The sequence below is a fragment of the Euprymna scolopes genome, chromosome 8, assembly GCF_053919585.1.
Source record: "Euprymna scolopes isolate OS-2025 chromosome 8, ASM5391958v1, whole genome shotgun sequence".
NCBI classification, from domain to species: Eukaryota; Metazoa; Mollusca; class Cephalopoda; order Sepiida; family Sepiolidae; genus Euprymna; species Euprymna scolopes.
The window spans coordinates 56,765,553-56,791,268 of NC_136489.1; the positions used below are offsets into that span (position 1 = coordinate 56,765,553).

Below are 25,716 nucleotides of genomic sequence, written 5' to 3' on the forward strand. Positions count from 1 at the left end.
ATATAAATCTCACCTGTCGGTTTAAATGTATGTATGTATGTATGTATGTATTTTTGTATGTCTGCCTAAAACTTTTGAAAGAAGTGACTAATTTTCACGAGATCGGTATCAGTTTGAAGCTCGACCCTTCGGATGACAAATATCGAAAAATTGACTAAAAACATTAATTTTTCACGCTCAATTGGGCACTTTTCTACAGGGAGGGAATCGCTTTTTTTGCCGATATTTTTTTAAAGTCATCCCCTCTTTTCGATTGACTAGCCTTAATTTAAATTTTCGTCACTTCCGGTTTGGTGATGGACACAACAGCAAAAACGTCGCATTTTATTTTCATGTTCATTTCCTTCTTCGCAGTACGGGTTTAAGCCTGCCTGACTACTACCACTTTTTTTTTTTTTTGGCTCAACACACACCTTCAAACACCCGGGCTAGTTGAATCTAAAAACATTTATCCAATATTGCACAGCAAGTTAACTATTTCTACTATGCAATAAAACCTGGAAATTTAGTTTGTAAACATTTAATTTCACTCTACATCACACATACAAATGCAACCGTCACACCTTATTATTTATGGTGTTCACAATTTTAATATTATTAAATGTCCAAAATACACAGATTAAACAAGCCTAACACACACACCCACACACACACACACACACACACACACACATATATATATATATATATATATATATATATATGTAATTATGTACAAATCTCAGTACTCTGTATATCAAATTTCGAGTCTGTAGACTTAAAATTGAAAGAGTTATTGCGTAAGGAAATGTACACACATAGACACACACAGACACACAGATACACAGACACGTTCACTTTTATAGATATAATAGATATATATATCTATAATATAAAGCTGAATGTGTGTGTGTGTGTGTGTGTGTTTGTGTGTGTGTGTGTGTGTGTGTGTGTGTGTGTGTGTGTGTGTGTGGTCACCAATAGGCTCCTATATGGTTGGCTATTTTAAAAAACTGATTACATATAATGACAGAAGATGTATCGAAACACAGGAATGTGTTTGTTTGATCTGGCAGAACGGTGATTCATTAAAATTGTGGGGTCTGCGTTTGCACATAGTCCACAAAGTATGGAAATCAAAAATTTAAAAAAAAAAAAAAAAAAACGTTTACAAGTGTTTTTGATATAGAGGTACATAAGAATACTTTGATAAGTATGTTTTAACTTAAATAGGGATAGTATAATAAAATTGTAGGGTCTGCGTTCGCGCCTGGCCTCCATGAAATGGAAATAGGCACAAACTTAAATAAAGACTTTTCATATCTATCTGCGTAAGTATACTTTGATAATTATGTTTCAGTTTGAAGAAATATGGTATAATAAAATTATGGCGTGTTCGTTCGCACCTGACCTCCATAGAATGGAAATATGTCACAAAGTTTAACAAGGTTTTTTAATATAGATTCACAGAATATTGTGATAAGTGTTTCAGTGTTAACAGGTATGGTATAATAAATTATGGGGGTTATCTATTTTATTTTTGCTTTCATCATATTTTGCTTTGGTTTTGATACCCCCAAATTCGAAGCTATCTCTTTACAACCCTTCCTTTTCATAAACTATCATACTTTCATAAATCAGAATCTATTTTCTGTAGGCTGTTTTTGAACCCAGTCAACGACGGGTACTTTTGCTAGTATATATATTAGGACGATTAATCAGAATTGGAAAAATTTGGAATACGGCTTGGCCTTCGGGACAAGATCAAAGTGTAGCATCTGCTCTTCAGGTGCTGCTTAGTGCTTTGCTTTGCTGCACTTCAGTTTCTTGTTCTCTGTCAATGGAGGAGAAATCCTTCACGACTGAGACAATTTTTATTTTTGTTCCTTTTCTCCACATTAAAAAACGACCCTGGTGTCTAACTCGGTCCTGTGGGGAGGCATTGTAAATAGGAAATCAGAACTCTTTGGGGTATCGAAATCGGAAAAATGTGTGCCTATTTTACGATGCCAAAAATAATTTCTTTAATTATCATTTTTTTTTTTTTTATCTGCTTTTGTTTAAAGGAAAATCTTCCATTGCTGGTAGTAATAAGATAATAAATTTTTATTGATTTTAAACAATCATTAAAACCTATTGATCACTCTTCCCCACAATGTGTTTTTACGTTTGGCACAAATTTGAACATAAGGTCAGTTTTTAATTTGAAGAAAATCCAACTTCCCCAAAAGACCATTCTGAATTAGGACAAAAATTAAAATTGCCTCGGTCTATAAGGATTTTATCTTCACTAACAGAAAGATCAGAAATGATAAAGCGTGGTATCAAAACAGATGCTGAACCTTGCTCCTAGCCAAAAGGCCAATTTTAATTTTAAATTTGAAACTTAATCTGTACACGCACCGATTTTTTTTTCTCAGAAATGTAGTTTTTTGTTTGTTTGTTTGTTTTACGGGAATGTAGACGGGTTTTATGTTGAGTAGACGAAAAGTCTAACGGTTGAAAGGTCAAAAAACAAAAAAGCAGCAGCAGCTCAAGTATAAATTCGAAACGAAAGCGCGATTTCTCGTCCAGTTCGATTCTTAACTTGTGACTGTGACACGTTTCATCAGCTGTGATCCAACCATGTCTCCGCTTGCGTGAGTTAATCTTTCGATTCATTTTTTTAGAATAGAAAAACATAAGAATAAGCCACAGTTTAGTTATAGGATTAATATTAACTAAAAACAACAACAAAAGTTCTAATTTTACGGGTTTATAAATTACCGTGCTATTGTTTACAGGATTTTCAACTTGAATTCAATTTTTACAGTATATTTTGTTTGTCATTTTTTACTATAGGCAACAAAATGAAAAAGTGGTCCAAAAAAGTATAAAACGAATGTTATTAGTTACTCTTTTACCTAACTGGATATGTTTTTGATGTTATGACTTATTTTAAAGCGTTTATTCATTTTGAAAAACGAAGGTTACGTGAGAACAAAACGAAACGACCAACAAGACTGTGCCAGTTGTGCCACATCTTTGGAGTCTGGATAATCGCTCCAAAATAGAAAATTAAACAAAATGCTGTTAGAAACGCACCCACATTTATTGAGTGTGTTCCTACTAGTATTTTTCCCTTTTGTTCTGGTGAAAGTACAGAATAGTTACGGAACTTCCTCCCGTCCCATGTTAAGAATGGCTTTCTAAATAACGTTATTAAAAAACGCAAGAGGTGCCGATCAAAATTGTTTAACCCGTTATTATTTCGGCACGGTCCGTATTTTACATAAAGTACCGTTAAGTTTAAAACGGAAAACTCAAAAGTCGTGTCTTTGTATACAATTTGATTTTGCAAAATAAAACTTGCATATGGAAAAAAGGTTAGAGGTGCTTATTTAGAATTACAATTATTTAAAATAAAAATAAAAATACAGAAAAATATAGTGCTTGTTAAGAGAGTCGACAGATCGATTTTTTTTAAATATGTGGTTTTAAGCAAAAACAACAGTACTTAATTGTCATGTCGAAAAAAATAATATATCCAAAAATCAAGAAAATTCATCGAATAGAAAATTTATAGTTCAAAGTAATTTGTACGGAAAATTGGGAAATTGCATTGGTACTCATCATGCAAAGAGTGATATCCCTGCTGAAATAATAACGTTATTATTTAAAAAGCCATTCTTAACATGGGGAGGGTGTTTCGTACCTATTATGTACTTTAACCTTACAATTGAATTTAAAAACATATAATGAAACTTTAATTAAACGTGGAAATATGATTTAAAAAATAGCGCGGATTCACTCTCTGCTAGCACCACACACACACACACACACACACCACCATTGCATTTTCCCTAGATGTAAACACGTGAAGATTGCGAATACAGGGGACATACTTATCTCTCTTTTCGATACTTTAATGAGGGACTTTAAGACCATAACAATGGGCTTTTTTTCTTTTTTTTTTTTACTAAAACACAATAGCAGTTTTGTTCTACTCGATGAATTCTCGTAATTTTTGGATATATTACTATTTTCGACTTGACAATTTAATACTGTTTGTGCATAAAATGACATATTTAAAAAAAAAATCGATCTGTCGACTCTACTTACAAGCACTGGGAAAAAACTGCCCTTTTATTTTGTGTGGCCGGTTTTTATCATAACTCGTTATGAGATTTCAGTTCACTGATTAGCAGCTATGGAGGCCGATAAGCATGGACTTTATTTATTTGTTATATTTCTAAATAATTCCCTAAAAAATTATATTAATCGGTCCTTTTATTTCTTCGTAACTTATACAAAATATTTCCTACTTGTTTTACTTGAATTTTAATATCTGATTCAATAAGAAAATGAATTGTTCAATTTTGAAACTGTCATTACCAGTCAATCTCTAGTGAGCGTAGACGGTACCACAAACGACCTAGGATCCCCTCGGCTTGAAATAAAAGGGTACGATACGATGAAACTAATAATAATAAAAAAATAACATTAAAAAAATGGTGATTACTTATTTTGTCCTCCATAAAAAATGTTCCAGCGCGAATGCAAATTCTAATCAAATCTCGAGTAACTTTACACATCTTAACTTGTCTAAAATGATTATTTGCCAACCCGAACTTAAGGAAGGGCGCTTTTTTTTTTTCTTTTTTTTTTTTTTTTGGTGTTGTAGATCAACACCCTCCACCCATCTCCTCCGCCAGTGAGATTCTACTTTTTTAGGCGATTGTGTGTGAACCCCTTAAAACTTTGGAAGAAACATATTTTAAAATGTTGACTAGGGGATCAGTTTTTCATATATTTTTAGCGTAAAATGAGTCGTAATCCTCGGATATTTTAGCATTTTAGGAGACTTAACCAATTTTTTTTTTTTTTTTTTTTCCTGCTATGAGATAAATGCTGCTCGTTTTTTTGTTTTGTTTTTTTGGGGGGGATGGTATTTTTCTAGGGGGATTCCGTGCAACTCGGACATTTGGTGGTAAAACGAATGTAACGTTTTCAAAATATTAGCTCTCGAATGGGCGGAAATATATGTACGAAACTGATTTTCAGCTCTAAATTCAAAAATGATTTTTTTTTTTACTTTCCGTCAAATTTTTCAGTGTTCACACGTAATCGCCTAAAAAAAGGAGAATCTCATTTTTGTGTGTAGATGGTATATGGGAGGAGGCTCAACGGAGGGTGTTAATCTACAAACAAATCTACTTGTTTAATTAAAAAAAAATATTCAACCAAAAGAAAACATGATCTCTATTTACCGAAAGACTAACCCTAGGTCCGGGATGGCAATGCAAATAAAAAAATAAAACAAAACACGTACTCTTCAATTTTTAATATGCGCATGCAACAATTGCACGCATCTTACGAAATCAATTTATTGTTCTCGATTTATGAGAAAAAACTTTTACGGTAAACTAATAAAAGTGTAGATGTTTCAGTGGGCGTTATCAGTCTCATTTACTCACGTGTTATCCGATGTTGCTCGGGTATTTTAATAGGATTTTGACAGTTTAAATTTCATTATTACAGTATCTTTTCGTCATTACATTAAGTACGGGCAATAATGACGAAAAAAAAAAAGATAGGGGAATATAGTTTTGAAAGCCGATTTATCATAATTTTTGGTAGGTTTCCGACTATTATTTTAATTGTATTTGAAAGCTTAAAGCTTAAAGTTAATTTCCAAAAGAAAAAAATATTTGTACACGTGAAAAAAAAAGTTAAAATGAAAAATGTTTTCACAGCGACATTCGGAAACTGACAAATTCAGTTAAATTTTGAAGGTAAATAAATTCATTGTAAAAAATAAATCTTTTAAAAAATAAATATTAGTTTTCTGGGTCTATTTCAAATATAATTAGTAAAGTCCTAAGATATTGAATTAAATAGTTACCCCCCCCAAAAAAAAACTTTGTTTGTACAAAAAATAGCTTAATTAACCCCCAAAAGAGAGAGGTTCTAGTTTTGCTTAACCAAATACAAACGAAGTCATCTAAGTGTGGATTCTACGGAAGCTTAAGATGTCGGAAAGTCAAAGAGCTGTCTGAAAATGACGTCAAGTCAGGAGGGAGGTAGGGAGTGCTGGTTTTCTTTTTCTCCCAGTCGTGCAGCCGTACATTCCTATCGTGAACGTTTGTATAATTTTTACCATTTTTTTTTTAAATTTAATTATTCTGTGTTCCTGCTTTTAAAGTAAAAAAAAAAAAAAAATTTATTTTTCAAGATTATAAATTATGGTATGCCAAAAGTTTTACGTTCATTTAAGCGAGGAAAATATTAGAATCTTCCTTATAAAAATTCTGTGAAACATGAAATCTTAAAAAAAAAAAAAAGTAGAAATAGTTTTGGAAATTATACATATATTTTTTTTTTTTTTTTGTCTGAAAAGATGAAATAAACAGTGCTTAATTCAATGATAATATCAGTAGTTTGAGAAATTAATTTTTCTTTGAGTTATGTTGAATTTATTAACATAGACTTTAGGGGCTTTTTCTATAATGTTCCTGAAAAAAAATTAATTTTTCTTTGTTACAATTTATGCTTTATTTTCATAAGACAAAAATACATTTTTATTGTTTTAAATATCTTTCCACTAAGATTAAAATAAAAATAATGGGTCCATTATATTCAGTGATCATCATTTTATTAATACTGAAAATTTCATTAAAATGGGTTAATTTTCTAATTTTTGGTGAATTTTTAAGGAAAGGGAGGGGTCAAAATGTTTACATTTTGAGCTTTGCCTGTATTCATTTTGAACGTACCTACGTTACATTATTGATTGAACCACATTTTTAATTATTAAAATGTTTTAATCTTCATTTAGAAAATTATTAGGTGCTTCTTAGTTATTAAAGTGAGATTCTAAAATCTGAATATTGAAATTCAAATAAAACCAATGGTATCTACTTTGTCATGTCACAGTAATGAACATATCAAAAAATTACCGAGAACTGTAAGGTAGGAAATGAGTCACCACTTATCAAGGCCGTGGAACCACTTGAGGATAAGGGTTAATGTGTACAGTAGTCTATGGGAAAATATCACAGTAATCGTTAGTAGTGGAAATTTGGTAAATTGAATTACTTAAGAGGATTGCTCATCAAGAACTTGCTTACATAGGACATATTGTAGCCAATTGGAAAGCAGGAAAAATGAACAGTTCCACAGGAAACAGTTCTAAGAAAGAAACCTTGTTCATGGAATTTAGGTTTAGGCACAGATAAAGAGTGGGGAAATTATTGATAGTGGTTTCAGTTAGACGAGTGCTTTTGGTGAAAGTCAAGCATAGATTGGAGCTCAGATGAGCATTTGTCATGAAAATAACGATAGAACAGACAGGCTCGCAACGTCTCATATGTGGGGAAAGAATTTGCAGGGAAGAGAAAAGAGCATCTCTCACGAGGCTATGAAGTCTATTTTGAACTCTGTAAAGACAGGATAAGGTGTTTCTAGCAGCTCCTGCTCAGATGTGGCAACAGTAATTCATCCTTGGACATACTTTTACAAGCTAGAAAAGCATTTCATCCAAGGCATGAAAATTGTTAAACAAAATGTTTTTACTATATGCTTTAAAAATAAAGGTACAAGATTCAATTTGAAATTTATCTTCAAAGTGTACTTTTATAAAGTTTACAAAGTAAGGTATAAAAATTTAATACCTTACTTTGTATTTTTAAATTTAACTGAATTTGTCAGCTTCCGAATGTTGCCGTGAAAACATTTTTCATTTTAACTTTTTTTTTCACGTGTACAAATATTTTTTTCTTTTGAAAATTAAACTTTCAAATACAATTAAATAATAGTCGGAAACCTACCAAAAATTATGATAAATCGGCTTTCAAAACTATATTCCCCTATCTTTTTTTTTTTCATTATTGCCCGTACTTAATGTAATGACGAAAAGATACTGTAATAATGAAATTTAAACTGTCAAAATCCTATTAAAATACCCGAGCAACATCGGATAACACGTGAGTAAATAAGACTGATAAGGGAGGGGCGTCTAACACGCCCACTGAAACTTCTACACTTTTATTAGTTTACCGTAAAAGTTTTTTCTCATAAATCGAGAACAATAAATTGATTTCGTAAGATGCGTGCAATTGTTGCATGCGCATATTAAAAATTGAAGAGTACGTGTTTTGTTTTATTTTTTTTATTTGCATTGCCATCCCGGACCTAGGGTTAGTCTTTCGGTAAATAGAGATCATGTTTTCTTGTTGAATAATTTTTTTTAATTAAACAAGTAGATTTGTTTGTAGATTAACATCCTCCGTTGAGCCTCCTCCCACATACCATCTACACACAAAAATGAGATTCTCCTTTTTTAGGCGATTACGTGCGAACACTGAAAAAGTGCACTTTGAAGATAAATAAATTTCAAATTGAATCTAGTACCTTTATTTAAAGCCTATAGTAAAAACATTTTGTTTAACAATTTTCATGCCTAGGATGAAATGCTTTTCTAACTTGTATCTTTTTAAGATTATATTTTATTTAATTTATTAATTTGGATTTAAAAAAAAGATGAATGTGCTTTTGTATGTATTTATAAAAACTCTCCGCCTCTCTATTTCAGATTGTATTTCTCCTCACACCACAACTCATTTTAATTAAAACTTTGAAAATATTAAGCCAATTTAGTAAAACTCATTAATTGGCTTCAAAAACTTGAATTTTCTACCTTATCTGTTTTCATAATTTTTGGATATGTTCATCACTGCGACATTGCAATTAAGTATAAACCATTGGTTTTACTGGAAATATTAAATTTCCAGTTTCAGATTTTATTCTTTATAACGAAGAAGCACTTATTATTTAGTATCAGCATCATTTGTAAAAAAAAAAAAAAAAAGACTTTTTAAATACATAAATTTTCCGTATTTTTAAAGCCACTAATTGGCTTTAAAATTAAGAATTTAAATGTTTTTAAAGTGGATTTTTAGTTAAAAGATGTTTTGGTAATTTATAAAGATTGTGGCTATGGAAGAACGCAAGAAAAAATCTGTTTAGGTATTTGGTATGTATAACTAAATGATGAATCATTTTCATTAAAAATCCAGTTAATGTTATGCATCTAAAATTGAGGAAAGCACACTTAAAGTGTTGACGTTAGGTGAAAAAAAATGAAACAAAATGGCTACCAAATTTGTTCTGATGCTGTGTTTATTTAACAACAAAATTAGAATTTTGGCTCTAATTCTTAATTTGATAATATTTATTAATAACTAGCAAGGCTACCTGGCATTGCTCGAGACGTATAAAACAATGAGAAAAATAAGTTACTTTTGAACATACCTATTATTCTTAGGATCAAGGAATTTTTTATGTCTATATATCATTTGCTATCTCAAGCAAAATAATATTTTATCTATCCTAGGACTGGTATTACACATTTATGAAATAATTGTACTTTCCCTAGGATAGGTAATTTATAGCATGTATATGAAAGAATGTTACTTTCACAAGGACGGGTAATGTGCAACACATATTTAAAATAATTTTACCTATCATTGGACAGGTAATGAAAATACATATATGAAACAATTTAACATACTGTCAACAGGTATTGTACAAGATATGAAATAATTTCTCTTCCTACCAAGGCCACTATAATTTTAGGAAAAATGAAATCATTTTTAGAAGATCGATCATCAAGATTTCCAAATTAATATATAAATACATTGTCTTGGTTATGATTAGGCAACCTCTGCTTCACCATAAATTTCAACATTACTGGGTTTCTTTCCTTCTTCACACTGCCACTATAATTTTAAGAAAAATTATGTAATTTTTGGAAGATGTCTTAAGATTTTGAAATTAATACATCAATACTTTGACACAGTTGGTGATTAGACAACCCTTGCTTTATTATAAAATTCCACATTACTGTTTCATTTTCTTTCTCCACTACCAACCTCAAAATGTTTTGGTAAAGATGTCATTTTTGGAAGATTACTCAGCAGGTTTTACAAATAAATACACAAATACTTTGAGAAGCATTGTGATTAGGAAACCCTTGCTTCACTATAAAATCTCATATTATTGTATACTTTTCCTCCCGACTATCAATACCATCATTTTTAGTGCAATGATATCATTTCTTGAACATAACTCAGCAGGTTTTCCAAATAATTGCATAAATGCATTGATACAGATGATGATTAGGAAACTTTTACTTTACCCTAAATTTCAATATTAATATAGTTCTTCCTTCCCCACCACGACAATATAATAGGAAGAGAAACAATGTCCTTTACACCACAGGTATCCCATATTTTTGGAATATGACATTGTGGGAGATTGCTTTCTGACCCAAAATAGACATTACTCCCTCCAACCCCACCCCAAAAGAGAATGTTTGGTAATTCCTAGAGAACTCCAGAGCACGTTTTAAAAGCAACATAATCATGCTTCTTTCTACCCACCATTTGTCATTTTTGGATGATAACCTTGAAAATTCAGAAAATATAGATCACCCCTTTCAGAAATTGGCCTAGTTCACTTTCACAGAACACCAACAATATATATATATATATATATATATATATATATATATATATTAAAGTAATTTTAGATCATAAACTGCTTCAGCCATTTCCAGGACTGATTTTATATTCCACAACCCTCATTAAATCTTGGGCAACGTAAGATCTTCTGCTAGTATATATTTCCATTTATCTTTTTCAATCCCGTCCAATGTCAGGTCATCTTTTAGTATATATTTCAATCTATCTCATTCAATCCCGGGCGACGCCGACTCTTCCGCTATTGTATATTTCCGGCTATCGTATTCAATCTTGGCCAACGCCAGGCCTTAAGTGTGTATATATTTCCACAAATTTCATTTAATCCCAGGCGATGCCGAGTCTTCTGCTACTATATATTTCCACACATCACATTCAATCCCAGGCAATGCCAAGTGTTCTGCTAGTATATATTTCCATATATCATTCAACACCAGGTCTTCTGCTAGTATATATCTACAAATAATAAAAGAATTTTGAAATCGTAAACTGTTTCAGCTATTTCCGGGACTGGGTTAATATTCTATCCCCCACTGTTAAAAATATACATAAAATAAAGTAATTTTCAGATCGTAAACTGTCTCAGCCATTTCAGGAATGAATTAAAATCCCGCTCCACAAAAAAAAAACTATTAAAAATTGACATGAAATAAAGTAATTTTGACATTGAAAACTGTTTAAACCATTTTCAGGTCTGATTTTATATTCCACAAACCTTATTCAATCCCAGACGACACCGGGTCTTCTAGTATATATTTCCACACATTTTGTTCAAGCCTAGGGAATGACAGGCTTCAGCTAGTATATATTTCCACAAATCTGATTCAGTCCTGGGCGATGTCGGGTTTTCTACAACTGTATATTTCCACAGATCTCAGTCAATCTCGGACGATGCCAGGTCTTCTACTAATATATATTTCCACAAATTTCATTCAAGCCTGGGCAACGCCAGGCCTTCTGCTAGTATATAGTTCCACACATCTCATTTAATTCCGAGTGATGCCAAGTTTCCTGATATCTTATATTTCCACACATCTTATTTAAAAGCAGGCGACGCCGGGTGTCTGCTAGCATATATGCATGCATCTGTCAATTCCGGGTGATGGCAGGCTTCTGCTAGAATATATTTTGATGCATATTATTCAATCCCAGGCAATGCCAGGCATCCCACTAGTGTATATTTTCAAACATCTCATTGAATCCTGGGCGATGCCAGGTCTTCCTCTAGTATATAGTTCCACACATTTCATTTTAATCCCAGGCGACGTTGGGCATTCTGCTAGTATATATTTCCACACATCTCATTTAATTCCAGGCGATGCCAGGTCTCCTGCTAGTATATATTTCCACACATATTCTTCAATTTTCTACAATATCGTTTTTCATAATTTTTGGATATGTTACTAATTTCGACATACCAATTAAGTAGATAACATTGGTTTATTGTCTATGTGCATAATCTGATATCATCACCGAAAATGACCCTGCCCCCAGCTTATCCCCCCCCCCCGAATGTTTTTCCAGTCAAGCGATGTTACCCCCTCCCATAAACAGTTAGGATATCATATTGTAACAAAATTAATACACAAATAAATTGTCATGATTGTGATTATGCAACCCTTGCTTCAACATACATTTCAATGTCTTTTCAGTCAAGCGATCTTTCCCCCACCCCACCGTATCATATTTGGTTTGATATACTTGTTTTTGTTTTATTTGATATCAAAAATAGAAGATAATATCTGGTAAGAAACTAATTACTTAGCATACACTTGATCCATTTATCTGAGTTTGGGAATCAGTTTTTCCATGTGATTTTTGAAATATGACATCTAATGTCAATGTCATGCATCATAAAGATTTTTTATGCATTTATTTTAATAGAAGGTAATGTTTTAGAGGAAATTATTCTATATAAAAATACTTGGTCTTTTAGCTATGATCAAAGTGTAGTATCTGTTCTTTGTATAAAGCGATTTTATCTCTCCCCCAATAAACAGTGTTAGGATATCATATTTGAACAAATGCTAAAAAAAAAAAATGGCCAGCTAAGTTTTAAATGATGTCATTTCCGGTAGAATGACTCAGCAATTTTCAACTGATAATAAACTTCATTGTTTGTTTTTTAAAACATAGCAACTGTATTTAGTTTTTCTTATTGGTATATATTTTCAATCATAAATGTTTTTCTAGTTTATCGTTTCTTGTGATTCTTGGATACATTACCATTTGAGATTCCAAGTCTGTCATTGTTAATCATGTCTGTCAAAAGTTTTTAGCAGACATAAAAACACACATACACATTTTTTTTTTATTGAAACCAACCGAGAGCTCTTTTTTAGTATCCTCGCTGTTCCCTTCAGACAATTGCACTTAAGGGAACAGCGAGGATACTAAAAAGAGCTCTCGGTTGGTTTCAATAAAAAAGCGGGGCAATGTTGGCAGCTGGTTTAGCTGCCCCATACCAGGCATTACAATCTTCAAAGGAAAAAAAAAAAAAAAAAAAAAATAGATTTTGCCCTTTATATTATAGACTAGCCTGGGTGCCCGACATTGCCTGGGTGTTTGTGGGTGTGTGTTGAGCAGGAAAAAAAAGTGGTAGTAGGTGGAAAAGAAAGAAGAAAATCTGATGTCTTACCACTACTCCATGACACGAAAATTAAGCAAAGTCAATCCAACCGATACAATGACTTGCAAAAAATCAACCCTTCCTTGTAGAAAACTGCCCCGCTGAAGGTGAAGAAATTAATGTTTTTGGCCAATTTTTTTTATATTTGTTTGAGATGTCGAGCTTCAAAATGATACTGATCTCGTGAAAATCCGTCACCTCTGTCGAAAGTTTTAGGCAGACATGATGATTGCAACGTCTTGTCAGACGAGTGCCACTCCCTCAGACATTTAAAATCCATGAGCCCAAATGCCTGAGGGAGTATCTATACAAAGATGATGTTACAGAGTCTTAGCTTTGTACGACAGCTAAGTCTCTCTCTCGGTTTAAAATGTTGAGATCCAGCAACAAGCAAGAGCAAGATAGCCAGCAACAAATTAAACTGCAGACCAGCTTAATGCGGGTACTGGTCTCCCGCTTTATGGTTTTTTAAATCAGATTTGTTTCTCCTAGAAAGATTGCCTTCACCACGGCTTACGGGAGCCCTCTCCACCCCAATACACATATACACACACACACAAATATACACGGTGCTAGTTGGCCGTTGACCCAGAAAAAGAGTTCATTCGCCCTTTGGCAGACATACATACATACATAGATTTAAACAGACAGGTGAGATTTATATTATACACTAGGCTGGGTGCCCAGCATTGCCGCGGGTGTTTGGAGGTGTGTGTGTTGAGCAAAAAAAAAAAAAAAAAAATTGGTAGTAAGCAGACAGGCTCAAACCCATACCATGAAGAAGGAAAAGAACGTGAAAAAAAATCTGACGTCTTTGTTATGTCCATCGCCAAACCGTAAGTCATGAAAGTTTAAATTAAGGCTAGTCAGTCGAAAAGAGAGGATGACTTTCGAAAATATTGGCGATAAAATCGATCCCTCCTTGTAGAAAAGTGCCTAGTTGAGGGTGAAAAAAGTAATGTTTTTTAGCAAATTTTTCGATATTTGTCGTCCAAAGGGTCAAGCTTCAAAATGATATCTATCTTGTGAAAATCTCACCTCTGTCGAAAGTTTTAGGCATACAAACATGCATACATACATACATTTAAACAGACAGGTGAGATTTATATTATAGACTAGTGTGGGTGCCCGGTGTTGCCTGGGTGTTTGTTGGTGTTAAAGAAAAAAAATGTTTTTTGTAGGTAGGTAGGCTTAAACTCTAACCCTTGACGCGAAGGTAAAAAGGAAAGTGAAAAAAAACCTGACATCTTACCGCTGGGCCATGACAAGACAGGAACTGAAAAGAATTTTAATTTAACAATTAAAAAATTAAGTGACATGTGCATAAATTTAATAAGGTCAAACATCATGCGACTTGAGTTTGGCTGCAAGCCAATTTTCCCAAGATGTTGGGGAAAACCAGCTCCCCATAAAAAGGGGAATGTTCAAATAAATAGCAATTGTCTGATATAAGGAGTCCCCCCCCCCGCATTGATCAAAACTGATTGCTTTTCTGGACGTCTTGGCACAAAAGGCCGAGAACGCACTTTCGCTTTCAGTTTCACTTTTTTATGCAGAAAAGCTAAAGAAACACGTGGTGAGTAAAATATATCGCGAAAATCGCATGTAAAAGTAAAAGTCGCCCAAATAAGATACATGCGAGCTCTTTTCGTAAATCAAAGATATTACAATCTAAGGAGCATGTAAAAAAGTTCTAAGAAATGGTGACCTCCTCCGAGTGTACCCCCCCAAAAAAATGCCTCTAGCAGACTTACACAAAAAATGCACACATACACTAACACACATTTTATAGATAATATCAATTATTATTTATTAAAAAAAACTACTTTTAATGCCTAAACTGTTTGTTTTTTTTCTTGCAGTTTACCGTGGTTGCAATCTTTATGAATTGCCAATGTTTTTGTCTCTTTTTCTCATTTAACAATGGAAGAAGTAAATGAAAAGAACAGATGAGCTTATATATTAATGACTCAAAAAAATTATAATATAAAGGAAAGTTGTATGCGTGCCGAGGTAAAAGTAAAAGAAACAATACAAAATACACTGACAAAGTTAGTATATTGATATTATGGGTCGTTTGTGTTGCGTAAAAGAAGGGAAGATGACACTTCATAACGGCGTTTTCTTTTTTTTGGTTGTTCAATTTGTGATGCACGCATTTATAAAGATTTTTTTGTCTTTTCAATCTCTCAAATGGTTGGAAATTGTTGTATATGTTACGTCTAATTCAGAAGAAACTTTTCAAACAGTTGCATATGGATTGGCTTCAACTGAGATTCTTAATTGATCGTTGTCAACATCCGATGGCTGACCACTGCGCTCATCAAGACTTTCATCTCTGCCACGAAAGTTCTTAAACGACCATTGTGCTGTGTATTCAATAGTGGTTCCTGTGCCAATCACTTTGTTGATATCATGAGCTGTTTCAGCAGCTTTTCAGCCTAGCTTGCATTGAAATAAGAATATTGTGCGAATTTGCTTTTTTTTTCCATTTTGTGCTCAACATTCTGAAAAGACAAAACAGTTATAATTTAAACGATCAGATAGTGAAAACCCCTCTTTAAAATAATATATAAAGTAAAGGTATTATAATGAAAACTTGTTTGAAAATACATCATTTGATATCAAAATTAAATATTCTGCAAGAACTTTCTTAACTTAATTTTTATTACGATATTTCTATTAAGCTGAAAAATGACTTTTCAATGGTAAGTTAAACTATCTAGATAAAAAGCTCTACCTGTTTAAGAGGAGCAAACAATAGAGTAAGTTAAGAACATAAGTAGTAAAGTTACATAGGAACTTTATTACATTATCAAGTCCATAAAAGTTACAGAAACGAATAAGGGAGAAACTGCTGTAGACCATGGCATTTCGAAGCTAAATGCTTCTCATCAGAAGAGAAAAAAGTCAGCATTATACAAAAGTAAAGGTAAAAGGACAACAGATTTATTTATTTATTTTTTTACAAGATAGTCACCATTTATAGTAGTCGATGGGAAAATGCTGTAGTAATCGTAAGTAGTGGAAATTTGATAAATTGGATTTCCTAAAGGGATAGCTCATTAAGAACTTGTTTACGTTGGACTTGAAGACGATCATATTGTAGTCAGTTGGAAAGCAGGAAAATGGAACAGTTCAACAGAAATTCAGTTCTAAGAAAGAAACTTTGTTCATGGAATCTGTTTAAGTTTAGGCACAGATAAAGAGTGGGGAAATTATTGATAGTGGTTTCAATTAGACGAGTTTTTTTGTGAAAGTCAGACCAGGGGGTGGGGACCATAGATTGGAGCTCAGATGAGCACTTGCCATAAAAATAATGATAAAGCAGAGACAGGCTCGCAAGGTTTCTTTTGTGGAAAAGAGGTTGCAAGGAAGAGACGAGGGCATCCTCCACAAGGCTACAAAGTCTATTTTGGACTTTGTCGAGGCAAGATAAGTGTTTCTAGCAGCTCCTGCCCAGATGTGACAACAATACTATATCCTTGGATGTACTTGGCTCTTATACAGGTAGAGAATTGCATTAGCAGTGAGATATCTACTGGAGTGGAAGAATGATTCCATCATTTTTCCAACAGCCTTGGCAACAGATTTGATGTACGTTTTCCATCTCAGATCAGAAGTAAAGGTCAGTCAGAAGCTTGTCAAAACATGGAGCCTCCTCAAGACGAGCCATTCATTTCAATTGATGCCAGACAGGGAGCAGAGTATTAATGATAGAAAGATAGAAGCTTGGTGTAAGATGCATTAAAATTAACCAGCCACCTCTTTCCCCATTGCACCACATGATCAGGATCAGAGGAGAGAGAATCAGAACTTAGTTGTTTATGGTCTTTGCGGTCTTGCCATAGATGGTAGTATCATCAGCATAAATGTCTATGAATGATCTTAGGATGTGATTTAGGAGATCATTGATGTAGCCCAGGAAGAGTCTGGCCCAGGATGGACCCTTGAAAGACTTCAGCATTAATACTGTGAGCTTCTGATTTCTTCCCATCAACCCCTACTCTAGTGAACCTATGAGAGAGAAATGCTTTAATAATTGAGAAGACATTTCCAGCTATACCATAGCTAGAGATTTTGTGGAGTAGACCTTTATGCCATACCCTATTGAAGGCCTTTGATATATCGAGGGAAATATCCGTCGAGATTCGCTAATCCTATGAAATATAACTATTAGCACATCTACTGTAGATGTAGCAGAACAGAAACCATATTGCATGTCTCTGAGGAGGTTATTTTTGCTGAGGTGGTTGACTACTTCTCTGTAACAAACTTACGATGCACAGGAGACTGATTGGTCTGTAATTAGAGGGAGATGGCCAATCACCTGAATTTTTAAATACAGGACATACTGATGAGGTTTTCCAGGGTGTTGGGAGCAATTCTCCTTAAGACAACACTTAAACAGCTTTGTAAGTATGGGAGCTAGTTCTGGTTGAAGCTTTTTGAGCACTATAATAGGAATGCTGTCAGGGCTTTACTGGAATCAAGGTTTTTGATTAGCTTGGTAACGTCACTCACAGATATTCGTATGTCGCATAGCGTGTTTTCAGACACAGGAGGAAATACAAGAGGTTGGTGGCCCTGATCACATAGGGTAGAATTAGCTGCAAAGTTTTTGGCAAAGAATTTGGCTTTGTCTGATGTTGACAAGATTACCTCATTACCGCTAACCATTCCACATTGTGAACATTGAAGTTTCCGCAGACATGAATGTTGTCTGAAAGACAAGCAAACAGGATATGGTCAATTTTCTCAAATATGCTCTTAAAGATAGTAACTCTGCTGTTATGGGGGCAATAGAGGGCAAATATAAACGCAATGGTGTGAGCAAGTGCAATCCGAAAGCACATATTGGACAATTTAAGATCATCTCTGGAGATGTCCTTACCACATGGAAAGCCATCTCTAATGTAGGTACATATTCCATGCCCATGGCGATCTTGGGGGTGGGTATCAGATTTGGCTGTTAAATAAGAATATCGTTTAATTACGAACTCATCTAGGGAAATAGTCGGTCAAATGCCTGTTTCACTTAGGAAGAAGAGGTCTGGTTTGGTCTCCTGTAATTGGATTTTAACCTTTTGGAAGGTTGGAACATAGACCATTGATGGAGAAGGAGACATGGTAGTGGGGGTCTATATTGGAAGTATTGGGTTTAATCGTGTATTCTTTCTGGCGACTTTTCATGATGGAGTCTTAGAATTTGTGGAATAGGTCGACAGACTTGTTTAGAGCAGGGCAGAAACGGAAAGTAAAGGAGAAAAAGAAGTGAAGAAATATTTTTTGTAGACCATAAGGTAAAGCCATAACAATTACCCACGAATATGGCATCAAGAAGCCTCACCAGAAGCTACTGCATGGTCCAGAATCCATTCACCAAATGGCGATACAGCAGCCCCAGTACTTTGCACTTGCTCATAGGATAGCCTCCTTAGTGGTTAGTTGAAGGTTCAGGTCCCTGACTATCAGGTGAATAACGTCGGCCAAATAAAATGTTTACTTCCAGCACCCTTATTAGTGACATGGTTACAAGGATAGAAATAGAAACAAAATTTTCAGCATCTCAGTTGACTGCTCATGCAAAACTTCTGCCGACCTAGGATACAGTTTTTTCTTCTTCCTTTGTCAGAAAAATCACTCATTCTAAATGAGGACTGAGAAACACAATGCATTCATTAAAAAAAAAAAAAAAAGTATTCTACTAAATATAAGTTCAATTGACCAGTTTAGGGATAAGTATGGCGATAGGTTCCCTTCTCACTTACTGAAATCAAAAAGAATTCAGTTGGCAAAGTTAACGTAGGTAATTCTTGAGCAACTCGGCTAATTCCTTCAAGTCATTCCCGACTTGATTTAAATGGGAATTATCTACCCCTTTTACTAACATTCAATGCTAGGCGGCACATTTATTAGTATAACTATTTAAAAAGTATACTAAAATGGAATGGCGTTTGCAGGTTTTTTGGGGGGAGGGGGTGTTGTATAAGAATGTAGATAGATGTTGAATTCAAAATTGGAGAACGTGCTTATTTTGAGGAAAATAACAAGTAAATCACAAGCCACATAATAAATTTAACAATAGTATTGGGGGTGGGGGGCGAGAGCAAGTGTAGACTTTGAAAACGTTCAGATTAAAAATGGACAAAGTTCTTTTGAGAGTAGAATTGGAAACAAAATTTTTTATAGAGGGCAATATGATGGGGGAAAAGAGACGGGACCGAAAAACGAAGCAAAAGTTAAAAGAATATACAAAACAATATATAAAAATGAAATACTAAGAAAACTTAATTTACAAAAATATTAAAAATTAATTTTTTTTAAACCTTTTTAAAAAAAAATTTTTTCACTTCAAAACATTGAAATAAATTTTAGATAATTAAAAAAAAAAAAGAAAAAAACTTACAATAATGTTCCGATAAAAAAATTTTTAATTATAAAATGAAGCAAGACAAATTAAGTACAAAGAAATAAGAAAAAGTAAGGAAAAAGAAATAGTTATAAAGTATATAAACTCAAATTCTTGGAAGGTAATCCTTAAGGAATTCCAATATTTTTGGTCTTGGTTTTTGGCAGTTTAGTACAGTAAAGAGATGGGGAAAGAATTTTTAAGTTTAGCAGTTCGAGGTAATAAACTATGAGTAGAAGGTGGTCAGACAAAGGTTGAAGTGTGCCTAAAAGTGAGACTAGTGGTAGATGCACCAGCCCAGATGTGGCAACAATACTCCATGCAAAAGCGAATGGTAGCTTTGTAAAGTTATAAGATGCTCTCTGGTGTAAGTCTTCTATCATGATAGAAGAGCCCACCTCTGCAGCAGCCTTGGTAATGTCATCCATGTATTCATGTTGCCTGTGAATGCTAAACCCAGGAGTTTGAAGGATGTTATTTGTCATGGCTATCGGTGATTGAGAAGATTTTTTCTGTAGTTGTTAAAGGAAAGAAGTTTAGTCTTAGTAGCATTAAATTTTGCCATCCATTTCACTACAGACTGAAAGTTGTTTTCAAAGGTTTCTAAATATTGATGAAACATTGTTTTGCTAAGCCATGTCATCCACCATTCGTTATTCAGAATGCTCCAAAATGTGTCCCACATAAAAACAAATGAAAAATATGCAAATCTAAATTGTTTCGATTTTATTTCATCTTCGTTCAAGTAAAATTTTCACTTGATGCCCTATAAGCCGGGTTTTGCGATAAACATCAATCTTTATGTCAAGTGAAAGATTTACTTTATCTTGAATTAATTAAAGGATTTTGACATGAAACATTTCATTGATAAGATAAACCCAACTAAACTCTGGCCATTTCGCCATGTCAAAAATTATTTACCTTGTGTGAGGCAAGTGTGTTCTTATTCAAGATAAGCTGAGAACAAAACTTAATGAGCAAACAGATGAAAAATAGTTTAAAAAAAATAAAAATAAAACCAAAAAATTGCAGAAAAAATATTTAAATAATATAAATATAAACGAGTAACTAGATTTTAAATAAAATAATTTTTTATTGACTTTTAAGAAAGATTATCATTTTGGTCTTCCAGTTAAGATAAACATGTAGTATCCATATTGTTCTCAGTAAGAGTTATCCTTCTAGATTGAGGTAATTTTATCTCCATTCAGTCTGTGCTTTGATTTTAACTATGACGAGCAGCAAAACCCCACCCTTCACTGTTAAGGTGCCTAAATGCCGGAAAACTTTCTACTCTTATAGTTTTTTTTTTCTTATAAACTGCTAGACTTTAGAATTTCTCCCATTTCCTGCTTTCCTAACTGTACTAACATGCAGAAGATTAAATATAATGTGAACAGACATCCCATGACTAAACTCTCCACATATTTTCCTGTAGATCCCAATTAGTAGCCTCTCACATTCAAGTGGCAATATTTTGGGGTCAAAAGAAAAGTAAAAAAATAAATCTATATATCTATAAAAGTGAGATTTTGACCACTGCGGTCTCTACCAAATTACTCGGCTAATTTGAATGAAATGGATAGTACCTAGGGCCCAAGCAAAGCCGGGCTGAACTGCTAGAAAATAAATAAAACTAAGACTTTGAACAGATCAGTTGATAGTGATTTACTCGTAGTGGGTGGCGCAAATGCAATGGCAGGACATGAGTTTGGTAGTCACTCACAAAATACACTACACAAAGATAAAAAATATAAGAATTAAGACACAAAGTTTTGTATGATTATAGCTCGGTTGATAACCACCTACTCTTAGTATGAGACTAACCCCAATGCTTTTTCTCTGGTTTTCGTTTTTTCTTCTGGCCGCGTCATTATCTTTCACATTGGTAGTTGCCGAGAGAGGCACATACGGGTTCACAAGTATAAAAATAATAAATAAAACAACCCCCCCCCCGAAAGCACAAACTTTAATGCATTCTGCAGATATCAGTCGCTGTGTGTGTGACACCATCGACCCACTGAATGTTAAGGTCCACATCTTAGGCTAATTTAGTAAAACTCAATTTTCATTGTCTTTGAAAACTTTTCATTAATAATTTTCTCCTTTGTTGTTTTTCAGAATTTTTTGATATGTTCATTATTGTGACATGACAGTAAAGTAGACACTATTGGTTTTACTTGAAATTCAGTCTGATTTTAGAATTTTGCTCTAATAACGAAGAAACACCTAATAATTTTCTAAATGAAGATTAAAACATTATCTTACGAACAAAAATTAATTAAATGTGGGTCAATTAATAATGTAACAACGAAAAGATACCGTAATGATTAAATTTAAACTTTCAAAATCCTATTAAGATTTCCAGGCAACATCAGATAAGTGTAGCATGTGAACGCCAAGATCTGCATCTACATAATCTATCAAGGCCTCTTTGTCATCAGCTGACATCAGCTCCTCTTCATCTATTCTGCCCTGCTATTAACTGTCCAACTAAGAAAAGTGTCCTCAACTGTCACAAACCCAAGACTATTTGTAAACTGTAAAATTCACTGCCACATGTAAAACTGCCCGTAAACTAACCTTAAATATAAGGGGCATTCCAAAACTAATGCCTCCTCTTCGCCAGAATGAATAGGAGGGGATTGCAAATTGCATTCTTATGATGACTGAGCTTATGTATTCATGACCTGAAAGTTTCATGTCTCTGTTGCAGATGTAAATCCCCTCACCAGTCACATTCGTTGGATCCTGGTCACGGCACCATGTATAATGGATTTGAATGGCACCATCTATACCGGGTGTCTCTAACCTCGTTGAACTGCACCTGATATGACAGGTGCTTTTTGGTTGTACGTTATACAGTCACAAGTTGGCCTATTGATAGTCTTCACACATTGTGTTTCCATGGTAGGGCGCTTAGCCTCTCAACTGAATTGTCTCCTAATCTGTGTAGTTTCCGGGTTCATTAATCCCTCTGCTGGTCCAGTCAGCTTGCTGCAAAATGAAGAATTCTCACCATAAACTATTAATTTCATTAGTTCACAACAGCTACTGTCTAAATTGAGGTGACTGATTACAGCAGTGAAGGATGCCTGACCAGACAAGTCAGATTTCCCATTAATACAGGCTAGTTAACATAACATCCGACCCTGAGACCCCCCCCCCCTCCAAGGTTGGGAGCACTTGGCCAGCCCAGCTGTTCAGTTTGCTGGCTAGAACTCGAATCCTTTAGAATTCTGTTTCCTGAATCCAACCCCATTTCCTCACTTCTACCTCAGAGTAGTTAAGAACATCCTTTCTCTCTTACTTTCAGGGCCTCTCCTTGTCTCAACATCTCCCTCTCTTTCCTGGAAGGGGGGAGGTTAAGGGTCTACTTCACAAGATTTCCAGCTACGGTATAACGGGAAATGTTTTCTCAATCATTAAATCATTTCTCTCCGATAGGCTCATAAGAGTAGTGGTAGATGGACAAAAATTGGAGGCCTTCAATATAAATGCTGGAGTCCCTCAGGGGTCAATCCTGGGCCCAACTCTCTTCCTGATCTACATCAATGACCTCCCTAAACACATACTTAAATCATTCGTTGACATCTATGCTGATGACACGACCATCTACGGCAACACATCAAAGGCTGTAAATGACGAAGTTCTCTCGGATTCTCTCTCCTCTGATCTCGAGCGCGTGGTTCAGTGGGGGAAGATGTGGCTAGTTACCTTTAATGCATCCAAAACCAAACTCCTATCCTTACATCATCAACACTCTGATCCCCAGCTGGCATCAATTGTGATGGGTGGCTCTCGTCTGGGTGAGGCCCCGTGTTCTGACAAGCTTCTGGGTTTGACCTTTACTCCTGATCTGAAATGGAATACGTACATCAAGTCTGTTGCCAAGGTCGCTGGAAAGATGGTGGGATCCTTCTACCGCTCCAGAAGATATCTCACTACTGATGCAATTCTCTATCTATATAAAAGCCAAGTACGGCCAAGGATGGAATACTGTTGCCATATCTGGGCATGAGCTGCCAAAAACAGCCTATCATGCCTTGACAGAGTACAAAATAGACTTCGTGGTTTAGTGGGGGATGCCCTTTTCTCTACCCTGCAACCCCTCTCCCACAGAAGAGACGTTGCGAGCCTATCCTTGTTTTATCGTTATTTTCATGGCAGGTGCTCGTCTGAACTCCAATCCCTGGTCCCCCCTCGCCAATCTTTCACGAAAAACACCCGTCTAGCTGAATCCACTGTGAAAAATTTCCCCCACTCTATATCTGTGCCTAAATCAAAACGCGGATTTCATGAACAAAGCTTCTTTCTTAGAACTGCACGCCTGTGGAACTCTGTTCCGTCTGCCTGCTTCCCTCCGGACTACAACTTGGATGTCTTCAAGTCTAATGTTAACAAATTCCTAATGAACCGCCCCCCCTAATTAAACACTTCATCAAATCTCCTCACTAACGTAATGTACTTGCAATAACCCTTATCCCTGAGTGGCTTCCAGGCCTTGATAAGTGGTGATCACTGTGTAAAAAAAAAAAAAAAAATCCTTTCTATCAGGAAAGAGAAGTGTTGAGTGGTTGAGACAAGGAGAGAAAGTAGTTTTTAACTACGCTCCCTTGGAGAGTAGTTAAAAACATTCTTTCTCTCTTTAATTCTCCCTGTATCTTCAGTGTCTGTTTTTGTTCAAATTTATGAACTTTCACTTTTTTATACAAATTTGTAAACTTTTTCTGGTTTTCAGGTTGATACCCAAATTGGTTAAAACCACTGATATTACTGATTCTCGATTTGATGCTGTTATCCTGGTTGCGGATAAAGTGGAAAATTTGACTGGACCTACTTCAATTTTCCAATCATTGCTTTTAGAGTATGGTGAGGTAGGCTGAATGAAAATTCTTTTCGTTTTTTTTTTATATACTTTTGCTTTTTTTCTGTTCTTTTAATGTGATATATTTAAGAAAAATATTTATAGTTTTCATATCGAACTACTGAGCTATTTAAATGAGAACTTTGTTATTTTTCTTATGTAGTTACTATTCCTCCTCCCCAGAAGTTAAATTATTTATATATTGTAAGGATAATATACATCAAATTGGAAACAAATTTGAAAAACAAATTCAACTCCAGAGAAAGAAAACAAAGGTTGGTTGACTGGTTTCTTTCCAATCTACTTTATCTAAAGATTTGTATTATTTGGATTACTGTTCTCATCTTGAATGTTAGATTTCACAATGTTTTGGTCGATGTAACCTCTGACTGTCAGTTATATTTTGTCGAACTCTGGGTAAAAATCTCAAGCATTTTTAGTGTTGTCTGCATTGAGGACCTTCAACCTCAGTGTAAGTTACAACTGAATTTTACCAAGTACTTTATTCATGCCACTATGCTGAAGGTGTTCATAGATCCAGTGAAACTGGTAAATGTTTGTCTTTTTACTTTCAGTACATGTATTTAATTGTGAAATGATTTTTACAACTTAAATTATTGATGATCAAAATATCTAAACAAATTTGTTGAAATAATGAATTTTTGTACATTTTTTCTAGTCAATTAGATGTACTCGGCATTGCCTAGTATTAAACGTAATGTTGAATTCCTTAAAAAAAAAAAATGAAATAAAAAAAAAAAATGGAAAGAAACTGAGATGTGCATGTGAGCATTTGTTTTTTCTAAACAGTTCACTTCTTGTAAGTAAAAAAAAAAAAATAGTCAAGCTGAGATGGAAACAAAACCTAAAGACAGTGAGTCAAATATGATAACCATGAGGCCAGCTTGACATGATTTTTAAAAAGTGTTTTCAAACTTACTTATTATTAACAATGTGAACGATTCGGGCATGCGAAGTTGTGAAACAGTTGACAGATAAAATCCAATGACCCCCATGTACCAATTTTTCAATTTTGACCCTCTTAGCAACCATTTTTTTCTGGATGAAAAATGATTAAAATGTTTTCCACATGTCTGAATACACTATATACTAAATTTAAAATCTGTAAATCAAAAATTCATTGAGTATATAGGTTGAGAAGTGTCTTCACACACATTCTCACTTTTATAGATATAATAGATTAGCTGTACCTAACTGACATTGTCCAGGACACAATGAATTCATTTTAGCTTCGTTTTTGTTTGCTAGTTAATATTTTTTAAGGTAGACAACTTCTATTATAATCTTT

The 25,716-nt window shown here is 34.2% G+C and overlaps 1 protein-coding gene across 1 annotated transcript in view; it reads left to right on the top strand.

The window, feature by feature from the left end:
• Window positions 1-2,413: 2,413 nt before the first annotated feature.
• Window positions 2,414-25,716, top strand: part of LOC145283581 (putative aminopeptidase W07G4.4) — a 63,298-nt gene continuing 39,995 nt past the window's right edge. Inside the window, exons 1-2 of the mRNA XM_080132501.1 lie at window positions 2,414-2,618; window positions 24,282-24,417. Coding sequence (XP_079988627.1) covers window positions 2,605-2,618; window positions 24,282-24,417 — 150 coding nt within the window. The 5' untranslated portion in view covers window positions 2,414-2,604. The remainder of the gene's footprint in view (window positions 2,619-24,281; window positions 24,418-25,716) is intronic.